The 13,764-nt window shown below is 39.0% G+C and overlaps 1 protein-coding gene across 3 annotated transcripts in view; it reads right to left on the reverse strand.

The window, feature by feature from the left end:
* Positions 1 to 771: 771 nt before the first annotated feature.
* The window catches only part of Cwc22 (CWC22 spliceosome associated protein), a 50,106-nt gene continuing 37,113 nt past the window's right edge, over positions 772 to 13,764 (reverse strand). For all 3 annotated transcript variants that reach the window (XM_034496403.2, XM_076928950.1, XM_076928951.1), the window contains exons 15-20: positions 13,062 to 13,139; positions 12,095 to 12,247; positions 10,403 to 10,530; positions 9,170 to 9,271; positions 8,858 to 9,075; positions 772 to 1,588 (exon numbers count right to left, since the gene is read on the reverse strand). In XM_034496403.2, the coding sequence (XP_034352294.1) occupies positions 1,014 to 1,588; positions 8,858 to 9,075; positions 9,170 to 9,271; positions 10,403 to 10,530; positions 12,095 to 12,247; positions 13,062 to 13,139 (1,254 nt within the window). In that variant the 3' untranslated portion in view covers positions 772 to 1,013. The remainder of the gene's footprint in view (positions 1,589 to 8,857; positions 9,076 to 9,169; positions 9,272 to 10,402; positions 10,531 to 12,094; positions 12,248 to 13,061; positions 13,140 to 13,764) is intronic.

A 13,764-nucleotide genomic window follows, 5' to 3' on the forward strand; every position in this document is an offset into this window, starting at 1 on the left:
GAGAAGAGGCTTCAGCCACAGCTGTAATAACATAGAGAAGATGTCAGAAGTAATCAGGACCGAGGAATAGAACAAGGAATAGGCAAGGACACTGAGAAAGTAAATATAATGTGTTGAAAATATCTAAATTTCTTCTCGATGCTGGATTAATGATTTATGCCATCAAGACCCACTATACGTAACACCCACGCTTTGCCTAAAATCGGCCCTATGCACTTCAAGGTGAACAAGTCGGCTGAGAGACCTGCCCACCCACCTAAGGGCTCAGGAACATTTTATCTCCATAGTAATAACTATGCTTATATATACTGAAAAAGTTACAATGAGAAAATCTTTTCCATTCATGTAAAAAAAAAATTGGAATTGCTTCATAGGCAGTTCATGTACCTCATGACTATGCTTTTTAAATGATTAATCCAAATTAAAACCAAATATTCATCAGCTCACCTTGACATAGCATTAAAGCTGAGAAAGCGCTTTAAGCCCTGGAACTGTAGGTGAACTTACCCAGCAGCCTTCTCCAGCAGAGGAGATGGCACTAGGAGAGCCGTGCACTTAGAAGCAGGGTCTCTAACAAGTCCACCACTCTCTAGAGGAAGACATACTTAATCCTCTCAAACACCTGAGAGAAACCTACACATGGGAACTTGGCATAGTACCTCACTGTAAAAAGTAAAAAAGTTTTATTTATTTTGGCCTTTGGTTATACATAAAAGCCACTAATAATTATGGTAATTCATAGTAAATAGAGACATAGAAAATTAAAACAAATAATGATTCAACGAACAATTGTTCCTTTTATTCACAAAACATAAGACTTACCCCTTTGTTGAATCCCTTTTCTTTATGATTTTACACAAAGGACCTTGAGATATTATCAATTATAAAACATGTCAAAAAGAAAACATCTTTAAAATTTACAAACAGGTCCTTTATATAAGAGTTCTCTATAAAATCCATTGATGTAAAAAGACATTGGATTGTATATAAGGCAGCTTCAGTTGTCATTAGAATTATTTTTGTTTTGTTGGAGACTTTTCTCTCCTCCGGTCCTGACTTCTCTTTGATTCTCTAGAATGTTCAGGGTATCGGCTAGGCTTGTCCCAGCGTCCCTCGGCACCGTTCTGACAGCTGCCATCAGCTCCGTCATGACCACAGTGCTTTCTACCCCTCTCTCTCGACTTGGAGCGGTCTTTTCTTCTAACATTGTCACTGTCCTGATTTCGGGTTCTTTGCTTCTCATTTTCAGAAAAAGAACCTCTTCTCTCTCGCCGCTTCTTCTTTGGCTCACCATGCCTGTCTTCTGGCTCTCTGTGGGAGCCTTGTTCTCGGCCATTGCCAACTCTGCTGTAACTATTCTCACGGCTTCTGTCCTCCATGTGCTTTGCTAGGGAATCTCGCCAGTCTGCATCTCGTGAGTTCTGAGCTCGGTGTCTTTCAGGCCTTGCTCTCTCAGTCCTCCCTTCCTGGTGCCTTTGGTCCTCTCTGCCTCCTTCTCGCCTCCTGTCTCGTGCCTGGTGGCCCCTGGCTAACTTATCTACTTCTTCGCCTCTGAGCTTCCCTTGTCTCTTCTTTCTTGTACCTTTAGCTGCATGCAAAAATGAATTATAATTAGTTTTTATGTTAATATAAATTTAAAATTTAACATTTACCAATATACTGTTGAGCACTTATTCGTATAAATTGGATGTAATGCCAAACTGAAAAGCCTAAAATAGAATATTTTAAGATGAATAAATTAATAGTTATTATGTAATTAGTTTCAAACTCAAGTTCCCATAAGAACTTTCAACAAACTATAGCAAATGAAAACCAATCCATCAGTTAGATGTGCATGGCCATGTACATACTCTAACCCATCAGAGCTGCTTGTCGGATGAAACGTAGCTGAAGGCATCCCTGGCACATAACCAAGACACATGGCCCCCCACCCCAAAACCACTTCCTACCAGGAGATGAGGGCCACCTGTGTTCTCACCACAGAACAAGTACGCTTCCACCAAAAAGCCTGATGCTCTCAGTCACTGGCCATATGAGCAAGAGCTGGGTTATGACAGCTACGATCTCAATGAGAGCCATGGATGCTTGCTTTCTGACACAAACTTCTAAAGAAACCTTGAAAAGTTCAGGTTTACTGATATAATCCCAAATATAAAATATTGGGAAATAAATCACCGTTTTAAGTTAAACCTAGTCACTTATTAATTTGAATTTATGAATTAAAAGCACTGAGATGATTAAAATTTCACAAATCCTTTCAGTACAGAAAGAAAACACAATGGGAAATGACTTCTTTCTGCCCCGACTCTACCCAAATGCCAATGTACCAACCCTTCTTTCTTCTAAGTGACTGTCGATGGCACATGGTGTACGAGCAGGCCTGCCAGTCAGAACTTCCTTCTTGGGCTGCAGCTGCCCAAGCAACAGCCATCTGGCTCAGTGCTAAGCCCATGTCTCTGGCTCGCTCTACAGTTAGGGCTCTGCCAACATTACACCTCAGCCATGCAACAATATGAAACCCCCTTGGCCATGTCTGCTTCTCTGTTTTCTAATTTGGAGGCAGTTCACACTACTTTTATGCTAATACTTTAATAATCAAACAGTTCTTTGCTAAAATTGTATGATAAAGCAAATCAACTCTGAATCAGCAAACTTTCTTACTGCAAAATTCAAGCTGAGCTATCATCTGTCCTCAGAATAGATGCCATGAAAGATACTGTGACATTCAAAGAGCTGTTAAATGAATGGTGCTGCATTCTTCCAATCCAGGACTAAAGTTCCTGGGAGCAAATGCTCGCCTGCTCTCATAAGACAGAACATGAAGAGCCTCACAGTTCTGGTTGTCATATAGCACGCCAAGTACTTTCAAATGTAACACAACAGGGAATAACAGTGTGAGTATCTGTTGTCCAACCTAAGGCTGAGGAGGGATGCTGCTACACTGACACAGGTACTCCAACATAACAATAACTTCAGAGATGCAGACAAGCCTTCACCAAATGGACCCAGATGCTCTACTGAAGAAAGCAGAGCATCCCTTAGGCTAAACTACATAAACCTTTTCAGAAAACATGGAAAAGAAGAAACTGAAAAAAGATTTCAATAGAGCATCCTCTTTTCCTGGTGTAAAGAGGCACATACTGAGAGGAACTGGACATCTGTTAGAACTTTCCATCTGTCTGAAGGCACTGAAGATCTGCAACATTTGTGATGCTGGGATGAAAGATGTACTCATGGAAAGGATGGGAGCTTGTGCAAAGAAAGGATTGACCTGAGAGCAGCAACTCCAAAGCCTCAAATGAAATGAGGGCCGGCAAGATGGTTCAGTGGTAAAGAAAACTGCCCAGCCTGCAGACCCGAGCTTTATCCTTGGGTCCCACGTGACAGAGGAGAATCAACTCCTGAAACTTGCTCTGATCTCCACACAGGTGGAACAGACAGGCACACATGCATACACACACACACACACACACACACACACACACACACACACACACACACACAATGTAATAAAAATATCTTTAAAAAGTAAAATGTTTTGAACAAAAGCACCTGGAGTGTAACTCACAGACTACTACAAATAGTTTTAAGGTCATGTTATAAAGATAAGGCTGGGTAAATGGAAGATGAAAGGGGACAGTTTTTCTCTTGTAGAAATTCAATTACTAATCTACAAATAAAATAGATAAATCACCATTAGGCAAATATAATAGAGAATGCTCTAAAGATGGCTGCCAAAATGACTGAGGAAAAGTTGGAGACAGATTTGAACAAAATGAAATGAAGTGTTTATCTGAAGAAATTCAACGAACACTTTTTCAATTTAGTGATGACAGCTGATGTTAGTTAATTAGGACATGCCAGCAGTTCTAAGTCCCTTGAGTAGATGCACTTAGAGCAGACCATTTCTGTGACATTCTATCTAAAATGCCAAATCTGGTAGTTGGACTGAGAAAGGTGGGCTCCTATTTGAATGTCTGGTCCCCAATTGGTAGAGCTATTTGGAAAGGAGTGGCCCTGATGGAGCAGGTGTGTCACTGGGGGAGCTGGCGTTGGCTGTAAGGTCTCAAAAGTACACGACCTCTACCTCAGGCTTGCAGATAAGATGTAAGCTCTCAGCTACTGCTGCAGGACCATGCCTACGTGCCTGCTGCCATGCTCTCTGCCATGATGGTCATAGACTCACCCTTTCAAACTGTCCCAATGAACTCTTTTTTCTAGAAGTTGCTGTGGTTATGGTGACTCTTCACAGCAGCAAAGTAACTATGACATCAACTTTTATTCTGTTCTTAAGAAAATATCAAATAAATATCTACACTGAAGGATTTTAATGTGACCCGAAGCTTCAAAAATATCAAAGAAGTTTGTAAGCCCTGACAGAACACTGTGAAATATAAACAGGTCCCTGAAAAGGGACCTGACGGCCATGTGGGAGAAATGACAAACAGCTTTAGAACTAATGCAGTGCAGCCCACCAGTTACCACAGCCATGCTGCGTTGACCTCTGCTGCGTGTAGCTTTACACCCTACCTGCCGTTAGCTCCAGGAGGTAACTGAGCTATCAGCCCCTACCTGGCTTTCCTTGAATCCTTGGACAAAAGACATAGACATATAATTGTTTAATTTTAACTTGTCGTTTTGGCACAACTGTTTGGGTACTACTTTCTCCGGCCTGGAAAAGCATGCCCTTATCAATTTCTTATCTCTGTCTCTCCCACCTGCTATAAACTTCAGCTGCTATACTCCCCTGCCTGTAGGAGCAGCCTGTGTTTGAGATCTCACATGGTTGTTAGTCTTCTCTCTCCAAGTCATGGTGAGCTCCGTTCTCCTTCCTTGTGTCTTACTGCCTCCTCCATTCCTCCATTCTCCTCCCCACAGCCCCCACTATCCTCCAGGGACTTGGAAGTCCAGCCTGTATCTTCCACCCAGCAATAATCCATAGCTTTCTTTACTGACAAGAACCAATTGGGGAACAGGACCTTAGCATCAAAACTACTCCCTACACACCTCAGTGTGGCATGACACCACGGACCATGTGTCCTGAGGACTTCATGCTTTTATGGAGTTCTACTCTGTTTGCTGTCCTCACATCCCTCTTGATCTAAGATTTGTATGAAAGCTCTATGGAGGCTTTTAGCCCCTTACTGGGCAGTATCTCTGGCACTCACAATAATAGTACTTGATCTCTTTTAGGCATCACTGCTGGAGCAGACTAATGATTCAATCACTACACTAGAGAAAAACATAGAGACACAGATTGTCAGTAATGACCACCATCTTTAGAAAACATTTGGAAAAATAAAGTGTTAGTGAAGCTAGGTTGAGATGTTTTTGCTACTAGCTCTGATGTAGAAAATCTTAGGGAACAATGTAAAGTTCAGAAAGGCACCTTTTATATTACGCCAGGGACCTTTTGTGGCCAGAGAACAAGAACAATGGCAGCACTGGCTGATGTGATTCTCACTGAGACTGGACTGGTGATGAATTTCTTATGCTGATTTTTGCCCTCAGCTTCCTAATACAATTTCTTAAGAATTGCTAATGAGTAGATATGAATTCTAAGAATTTAAGGTAGACATGATTTTTATGTAAAAGTTTAGACTTGTGATACTTTTAGGATTCTTACAAGATTACTTTTAGAGATTAATAATTATTTCTTTTTTGTAATAAAAAATTGCTGTCTGCCAGGAAGAGAAACAGGCTGAGAAAACTACCTTCCTTGCTTAGTTACAAATGTACATGGGTTGTTGGGAATAATTTGTTTTCTTTACCTGTACTACATAATGTTAGTTCTTGTAAAGTTACCGGGGAACATATTGTTTTCTCCACAGTCATTCACTAGAAGAAAACTAAAATGTGATCACATTGTAATTTTATACAGCTTGAAAGATTTTCTGAGATATATAAGCTATGCAAGAAAGAATAAAGTGTGGGGCTGGAACATTCATTGTTCCTTCCATCCATCAAGTACGTGAATGTATGTATATTTGTAAAGTTTATGTGAGAGTGTGTTGAGACTTTGATCTTTCCAACCTCCAAGTACGTGTGTATATGTGTATATGGACAGATCTGAATGGATGAAATGCTTGGAGCTTGCTTGTTAGAGCTTTGCTCGATGTATGAATATGTGTATGTCTGTATGTACGTATGCATGCATGTATGTATTTTTATGTAAAAAGTTACTGAACTCTGCCCTTTGTTTCACCCACTTTGTGTGTGTGTATGTGTGAGAATTTTCTCTTCCTGTCTCTTTCTTGCCAGCCCCAAGGAGTTAAAAGAACTCAAGAGTTTTTTTTTTGCTGGCCACAGGGAATGCCAGCCCCAGTAAATTAAGCTTTGTTCCCTCAGAGAAAAGTCTGCTTGCTAAGTAATTTCCCTAATCACAGGCTGTCATTGGTAGCAGCTCTTGTCAATTTCTGGACTGACCCAGTCAGTGGCTCTAAGCACTAACCCCCAACAGCTGCCGGCCTTGGTTTATCCACCCCATGGATGCCAAAGCTAGTAATTGGCATTCTGGCACCCTGACTCATACACCTATTGCTTTACTAAATTCAAGTGATATCTGTTAACAGTACCGTTCAATGTGAATTTCCGTAGTTTCATTGATAATTACATTGTTTGTATGAAAAGCTAACTGAGAAAAGGGAGGTAGAGGATATATGTGGATTCTCTCTTGTTTACTGTGATTTTCCTGTAAGTGTCAAGTTAGTTCAAGATAAAATATTATAAAATTAAAAACATGAACTTGTTAAGAAAACAAGAACCAAACGCCCCCAAATTTAGGGAAGGTAAAAAGAAGTGCAGAGAAGTAAGTTGCCTTGTAGCCACCTTCTCCCGGGAGCATCTGCTGAGGGAAAAAAAACAAAAGACAACAGAGCTCTGGCAGCTCACAGACACAAGTGTGAGCTACTTACTTGAAATACACACACACACACACACACACACAGAGAGAGAGAGAGAGAGAGAGAGAGAGAGAGAGAGAGAGAGAGAGAGAGAGAGAGGAGGGAGGGAGGGAGGGAGGAATGGGGAGGGGAAGGGAGAGAGGGAGAAAGAGAATATAGTAAAGCTAAGCCCTAAAAAATAAAAAGTTAACTCAAAAAGGTGGGAAGAGCCAGATCTGAGCAAAAGAGAAAAATATCCAAATGGTCAATAACAATGTTATGTTCAGCTTTATTAGTGATGAAGAAAATGCAAATTAAAATGAAAGCTATAAGACAGTATTATCACCAGGAAGGTTAAAATTAGAAACATGGCCAATACATACCTGGTAGGAATGAAACCTGGAATAATTACTTAGAAAACCAGTGCTATTGACTGAAAACACATCCTCCAGCACCGACTCTATCTGTAGCTACATAAGTAAAAAGAAATGGACACATATGCATTCCTCAAGTTAAGATGAGATTATGTCTTGAAGATGTCATGTCATGAAATGTTAATACCACAGACCACAAAAACCACAATTTAGTATGGACTTCCTTAAGCATGCTCACAATACTTATGGTAGTCTGCAGGTAGACATCACAGAAGAGTTACTCACACATAGGAGCTCAGGAAGAGAGAAAAATTCAGACTTCTAAGTACTATTTCTGTTCACTCTACTATACAGCTTTTGTTCATGGCAAAGTTGAAAAACCAAGAATATAAGGTAATGATACACACACACACACACACACACATGTAGATGTGCACATATGTATAAATCTGTATATATGCATATATATGCACACACATATACATATAAATACATACACACAGACACATACAGACACACACACACACACACACACAGATGGACTGCAGTTCAAGGCCAGCCTGTACTGAGTAGTAAGGAATATACATACATACATACATACATACACACACATACACATAAAATAAATATATATTTATAGATAATATAAAAAAATAATATATATGTACATTAAAAGATCCACATAGGACATCAGACATGTATGAGTATGTATAGCAACCAATGTGGGTGGATCAATTATAAATGTAAGAATATTTTGTAAATAAACATGAAGGAAATATTAGATACAAAGAAGTCCATAATTAATAATTATAAAGTTAAAACAGGCATGTGGCACAAGTCTTTAAACCTAGCATTTGAGAAGTAGGGGCAGAGAGGACCAGGTTCAAGACTAGCCCCTGTGAAAGAGTAAATGAACAGTCAACCTAGACTGTATATAAAACTCCAAAAACCAAATGAAACGACATCTAACAACAAACTAGCCAGGCAAACACTGGGCAAGATGACGTTTACAGCAGGACTGCTGAAACCCCAGCACTTGGGAGGCTGGGGGACACAGGGACTGCAGGTGAAGATCAGCCTGGGCTCACAGTGAGAAGATGAGCTTTAACTATGGTGTAAGACCTTGTTTCAACAAAACAAAAGAGGCAAGACTCACTAATGGACTTACAAGTCAGAAGAACAGCTGCCATGAAAATAGAAGCAGGCTAGCAGGCCCAAGAAGACAAAGGGGAGTTCTAAAGTACCAGTACTTCTTGATCTGGAGGAGAGCTATGTAAGGCAAAGCCCCAAATGAGCTACACAATAAATATGATGATGTCAAGTGGCCACATAAAGCTTGACGACTTCAACTAAAATTTAAGAGCCTTGGAATAAAGCATCAGGATGGATCCTATAAACTAGAACATGGACATCCTGGAACTGCAGTTGCCAATGGATTAGCTCTAAGAGCCTCCTAAGACAGACAGAACATGCAGACTGCCAGTGACAGATGATCTTCTCCATTAATAAGTGTTTTAAATAGATGGCAAAAATAAATAAGCAGCAACTGAGCCCTGCACTTGTTAGAAATGAACAGGATAATGTTTGAATGAGCCTTGATACCTGAGGCAGAGCTCTGACTGCTGGAGGAAGAGGAGTCGCTCGCTTCACTGGAGGACTCTGAGCTGCTCTCACTGCTATCAGAATCCGAGTCAGAGGAATCAGACGCCGAGGAAGACTCTGAAGATGAGGATGTCAGGGCTGGTTTCTTTTGCTCAGCTTCTGGCTTCTGGGCTACGATGACCTTAGGTGTATTTTTCAGATGTTCTCGAAGTTCATCCCTAACAGAAATGTGATAATGTGTTACATTACGTATACCAGGCACTTGTGAGATAATTTTGTAACTAAAGATAAAATTCTGCAAATAGTCCTTACGTCAATCCTCCAAGACCTATGGAAGTGAAGAAGTTGATGGCAAACCGGGTATTGCGAGGGTTGTCTCGGGGTAACAGTCCTTCAAAGAATGGCTGAAGAGTTCTGAAAAAGAAAAAAGAATGAAGAAAACGGAGAAAGGGAAAATGAAAGCTCCTATTCCTACCTACCAGAATTTTTACATATTATTCAGTAAGTGAAATATAAGAAAGTGGTTTATGCATTTACATGTGAGGCTGCCTAAATATAACAGGTAACAAGGAACAATTCATTGAAGTTCTTTTCTTTAAAAAAAATTTCTTTGCAGTTTCATATATATGTGTGCAAGCAAGAGGACATGTGGGAGCTGGTTCTTTCCTTCCAGCAGTGCCTGTCAGGGATCCAGCTTATTTCAGACTTGGTGTCCTTTACCCACTGAGACATGTCACTGGCCCTTAAAGTTGATTTCTGTAATTACACAACAGATTTAGAAACTTTATATACACACTAAGATACACATGGAATATACAGATGGCAAATAACATGTGTATATGGTTCTCTGCACATAAGTATATATTGTGGGCATGCACAGAAAAATGTAAAGGCCTTCTTTAGCTTTTCTGTTCATGTACATATGTATGCACATCTAAATTGTGTACAAGTTCAGGACAAGAGTAGGAAGAAGGCAGCAAGTACTTCACAGAAAAGGGTAAATTATAGGAAGACTGACTAAGTCTTAGACAGATCAAAGAGACCTCTGCAGTCATGGTGGCATCACTACACACAGGCATCACTACAAGTTTCATGACGCTGGGGTGACTGGAGTGCAGTTTCCTGAGGAGGGAGATGAGACTGATACAGTAGACAGATTACATGGAACCACAGAGTGAAGGTCTAGGTTAGAGATGCCTGTAGACCCCTGTACTGGGTGCAGATCTCTGATCAACATTTAACAAAAGCTGAGAAATGAGATACTAAAACAACATGTGGCTTTAGCAGAATGGAATAGAAGCCAATCATAGTGATAATGAGCAATTGGAATACACAAGCATTATGAAAGGTGAAATGGGAGTTATGTGACAGTCCTAGAACAAAGCCGGGAAAGTGCGTGTTGTCTCCTGCCTTGAGGCATGCACCATGCTAACCTTACCCAAAGTCTTAGAGGGCTCATCACAATGAGAGTTCAACTATATGTGCTACCATGGGGAACTCCCACAGACAGGAAGACTAAACTTAAACTAGTAAGAGTCAACTTACTCATCCTTTAACCTCGCATTCAGTTTAGGAAGACCCATGTATTCACACAATTCCTGGAAGAAGATCTTGACAAAAATCCTACTAGATGATGTCGTGGTCTCTTCACTCAGCTTTATACATTCGAGAACCTGAAAATTAAAAGAGAGAATGAAAACCATGTGTTTGCTTTGTTTTAAAAGACAAGGCCCAGTGGCCAAGCAGTTTTCTTCTCTCAGAATGACTAGGAATTTTCATCTCTGAGCAGCACCTCTGAACATGTCCCTCATGCTGACATGTATTCTTTCTTGGCAAAGCATAAGACGTCTCTATATTAATTTCCCAATGCTAAGATGGTACAGAAATAGATTTCATTCTTTTTCTTGAGGGAGGTGCTTTTTATAGCTGAGAAGATATCCTGTCTTAAGCTTATAACATCAAAATAAAGTGTTCGAAAACTTCCCTCAGCAGAATGTGGTATACACAAGGGACTAGGCAAAGTGCCACCAAGAGCATTAGCTATAGTAAAGTTAGCACACACACACACACACACACACACACACAAAAGTAAAAACAAAAACAAAATGATGGATGATGTATCCTGAAATCTAAGTTTACAGCTTTTACAAACTAACTTGTGAACATAGTCTTTAAAAGCAAAACAGAAGGAAAAAAAGCCCTCAGTTTTTATGGATTGTGTGTTCTGGAAGCCTATTTTTAGCCAATTGTTTAAAACTTGGCTTCTTTTCTAGAACAGGCGAAATGAAGCAAAGGGTTATTATGATTAGCTGCTAGGTTGGCTTAAAAGTGCTAGCTGAATATGGTTGAATACACTCAGTCCTTAAGTACTGTATATAAACTTATCTGATACTCCTAAGAGCAGGGGCGGAGACTCACTCCATCAGTTTGAGGTATTTTACACATTGTTATCTTCTTTTCCTTTTGGGATGTGATTTCTCTCTATTAAAATTCTTCTAGCAACTTTATTTCATTTAGACCATGTGACTTTTTATGGTATATGATTGCCATAGACTTAACTTTTCTCTTACATGGTAACATTCCTAAACTAAATCCTTTGATTGTCCATTACCAAGAATTCTAACTGGATATGCAGGGGGTAGTATTTAAATGAACAGTAATTCCATAATAAATATGGGATTAATTCTCAGTTCGGTGTACATTAAGAGTGCCTTTCTTTGTTCTACATACTATCATAGGATCTCCTCCTAACTGCTTAACTAAGTGCCTACTTACTCCAGCCTCCTAGAACGATCCTTTCTCCTAAGTCTTGGTTAGAGGAACTCTGGAAAAATCACTCTTTGAGGACACATGGACAGTGATTCTGAGGCACAAGTACCCCCGAAATAGGATATGTGTCTCTCCTTTTTTAGAGGAATATGGACAAATATGCACACACATGTCAAGCATGCAAATACAACATATTTTCCCTGAAAATATTGCTAGTCATTACTACTGAAATGCAACATGGGTTTGGGCTGCTATGTATGAGCGACAACAGTACTTCTTGCACATGCATACTGTCTGACTTAGCCTCCATGCTACATGAATGCATTTCAAAGATAGCAGCTGCAGTCAAAGTGCATTACACATTCATTTTAGTTCATGTTTACTGACAGGATAAGTATGGCCATGCCATAATTAATGCATATAACAGGGGATTAGGAATGAAGAGCAAACACTGATCCAATTACTTACACTCCATGGAAGTGAATCTGTGTATAAAAGGTGAGCAAACATCTTAGCAACATTTCTCAGTTTGTTTGTCTCTAAGCGATGAATGGTATCATACTGTTCCTTGAATATACTTTCAAATGATTCCATGTATTCTTTTTTCAGCATACAAAATCGCTATAGAAAAGAAAACTGAAAGTCAACCCTAGCAGAAACTGAATGTCAACACAACTGGACTTTTGATTCCTAAATTTACTAAGTTAAATGTTTGTAAACACCTCCAAGAGACATCTATCACCCTATCTTTCTGTGGTAGATGATGTTCAAAAAAGGTACAAATAATAGTTTCTCTCTATCTGGATTTATATATTAAAATAAAGTTATACATTTAGTTGATCCTAAATACATTTTGCATTATATATATCTGCCTTGTAAATAGTTTACAGATATACTTTAGGGACCAGAATGATGGTCCCTAATGCTTAGTATTTCATGTGCTCTTGCAGAGGACTCAAGTTCCCAGCAGCCACATCAGACAGATCCAACCAGCCTGGAACTACAGCTCCAGAGATGCCTACACTCACATGCACATACCTGACACATATAAAGACACAATTAAAAATGACACAAATAAACATTTAATTTTTTTAGGTCATGTTTACCCTATGCTGCCTAAACAAATTCCTCACTTTAGTAATTGCTTTGAGTTTCTGAAGAGCATTTAATTGTTTTGTATTGAGAAATTGTTACAAAGTATTTATAAGTTCAAGAAGTTGTAGAAAAATGGTTACAAATTTAATGTGCTGCAAAATGAAGTGGGAAAGAAAACTGAAAGGGGGAACAATGTGCTTGCAGGGGAAAAAAACAAAACATATTGTTAATTAAAGATAACCAGACCACAAAATACAATCATTAACTCACTATATTATTGTTAGGAATTCTTTTGGGATTTATATTAAATCCTGACATGAAAATCAAGGCTGTAACTCACCCCAGCTAACAAGCCAAAAAATTTTTCATAGGTCCTTTGTTGGGCACAACAATCAAGTATCATGTTGCAGAGTTCTTTCTGTTTGGAAAGAAAATTTGCATTAATGGCTCAGAACAAAACAGAGCTATGTTACATGACAATTTACAATCACAACAGTGACTGTATTTTCAAACTAGACTTTTAAAATGTTTGAAGACCTTGAGAAATCATTTTTAAAAACTCAATGTCAAGTTTATCATTTTAAAAAAGTCTTTAAACCGACTGATATCATCTAAAGCTATTTATGATAATTTGATTAAATGATATTCTAAATCAAAAGTATGAATCATTTCTAAACAATTTAGGCACGAACCAGGTCAAGCCATGACATGATTCTATCTTTAAAGACTTCTGTGTGGAATTCTTTTATATTTATTTTCACCAACACAAATACCTAAGATTTAGATTAAACTTATATTTAGATAATAAGGAAAAAGCAGAATACAAGTATTTACAGAAGCACAAATGGTCACTTTTTCAAAGTAAATGACCTTTTAGCTGATAAAAAAATGTAAATCAATAAAAATAAAAGCACATAAAGGAACAGGTTTATGACTCAATTTTCTAAGTCCTGAAATAAATGTTTGATCAAAGACCTACCTGCAGGGGGGATGACTATTCTATGTACAGGTCTCTCCACAGAAGAATGGACACTCATGTACAG

The sequence above is a fragment of the Arvicanthis niloticus genome, chromosome 2 (assembly GCF_011762505.2).
Source record: "Arvicanthis niloticus isolate mArvNil1 chromosome 2, mArvNil1.pat.X, whole genome shotgun sequence".
Taxonomy (NCBI): Eukaryota; Metazoa; Chordata; class Mammalia; order Rodentia; family Muridae; genus Arvicanthis; species Arvicanthis niloticus.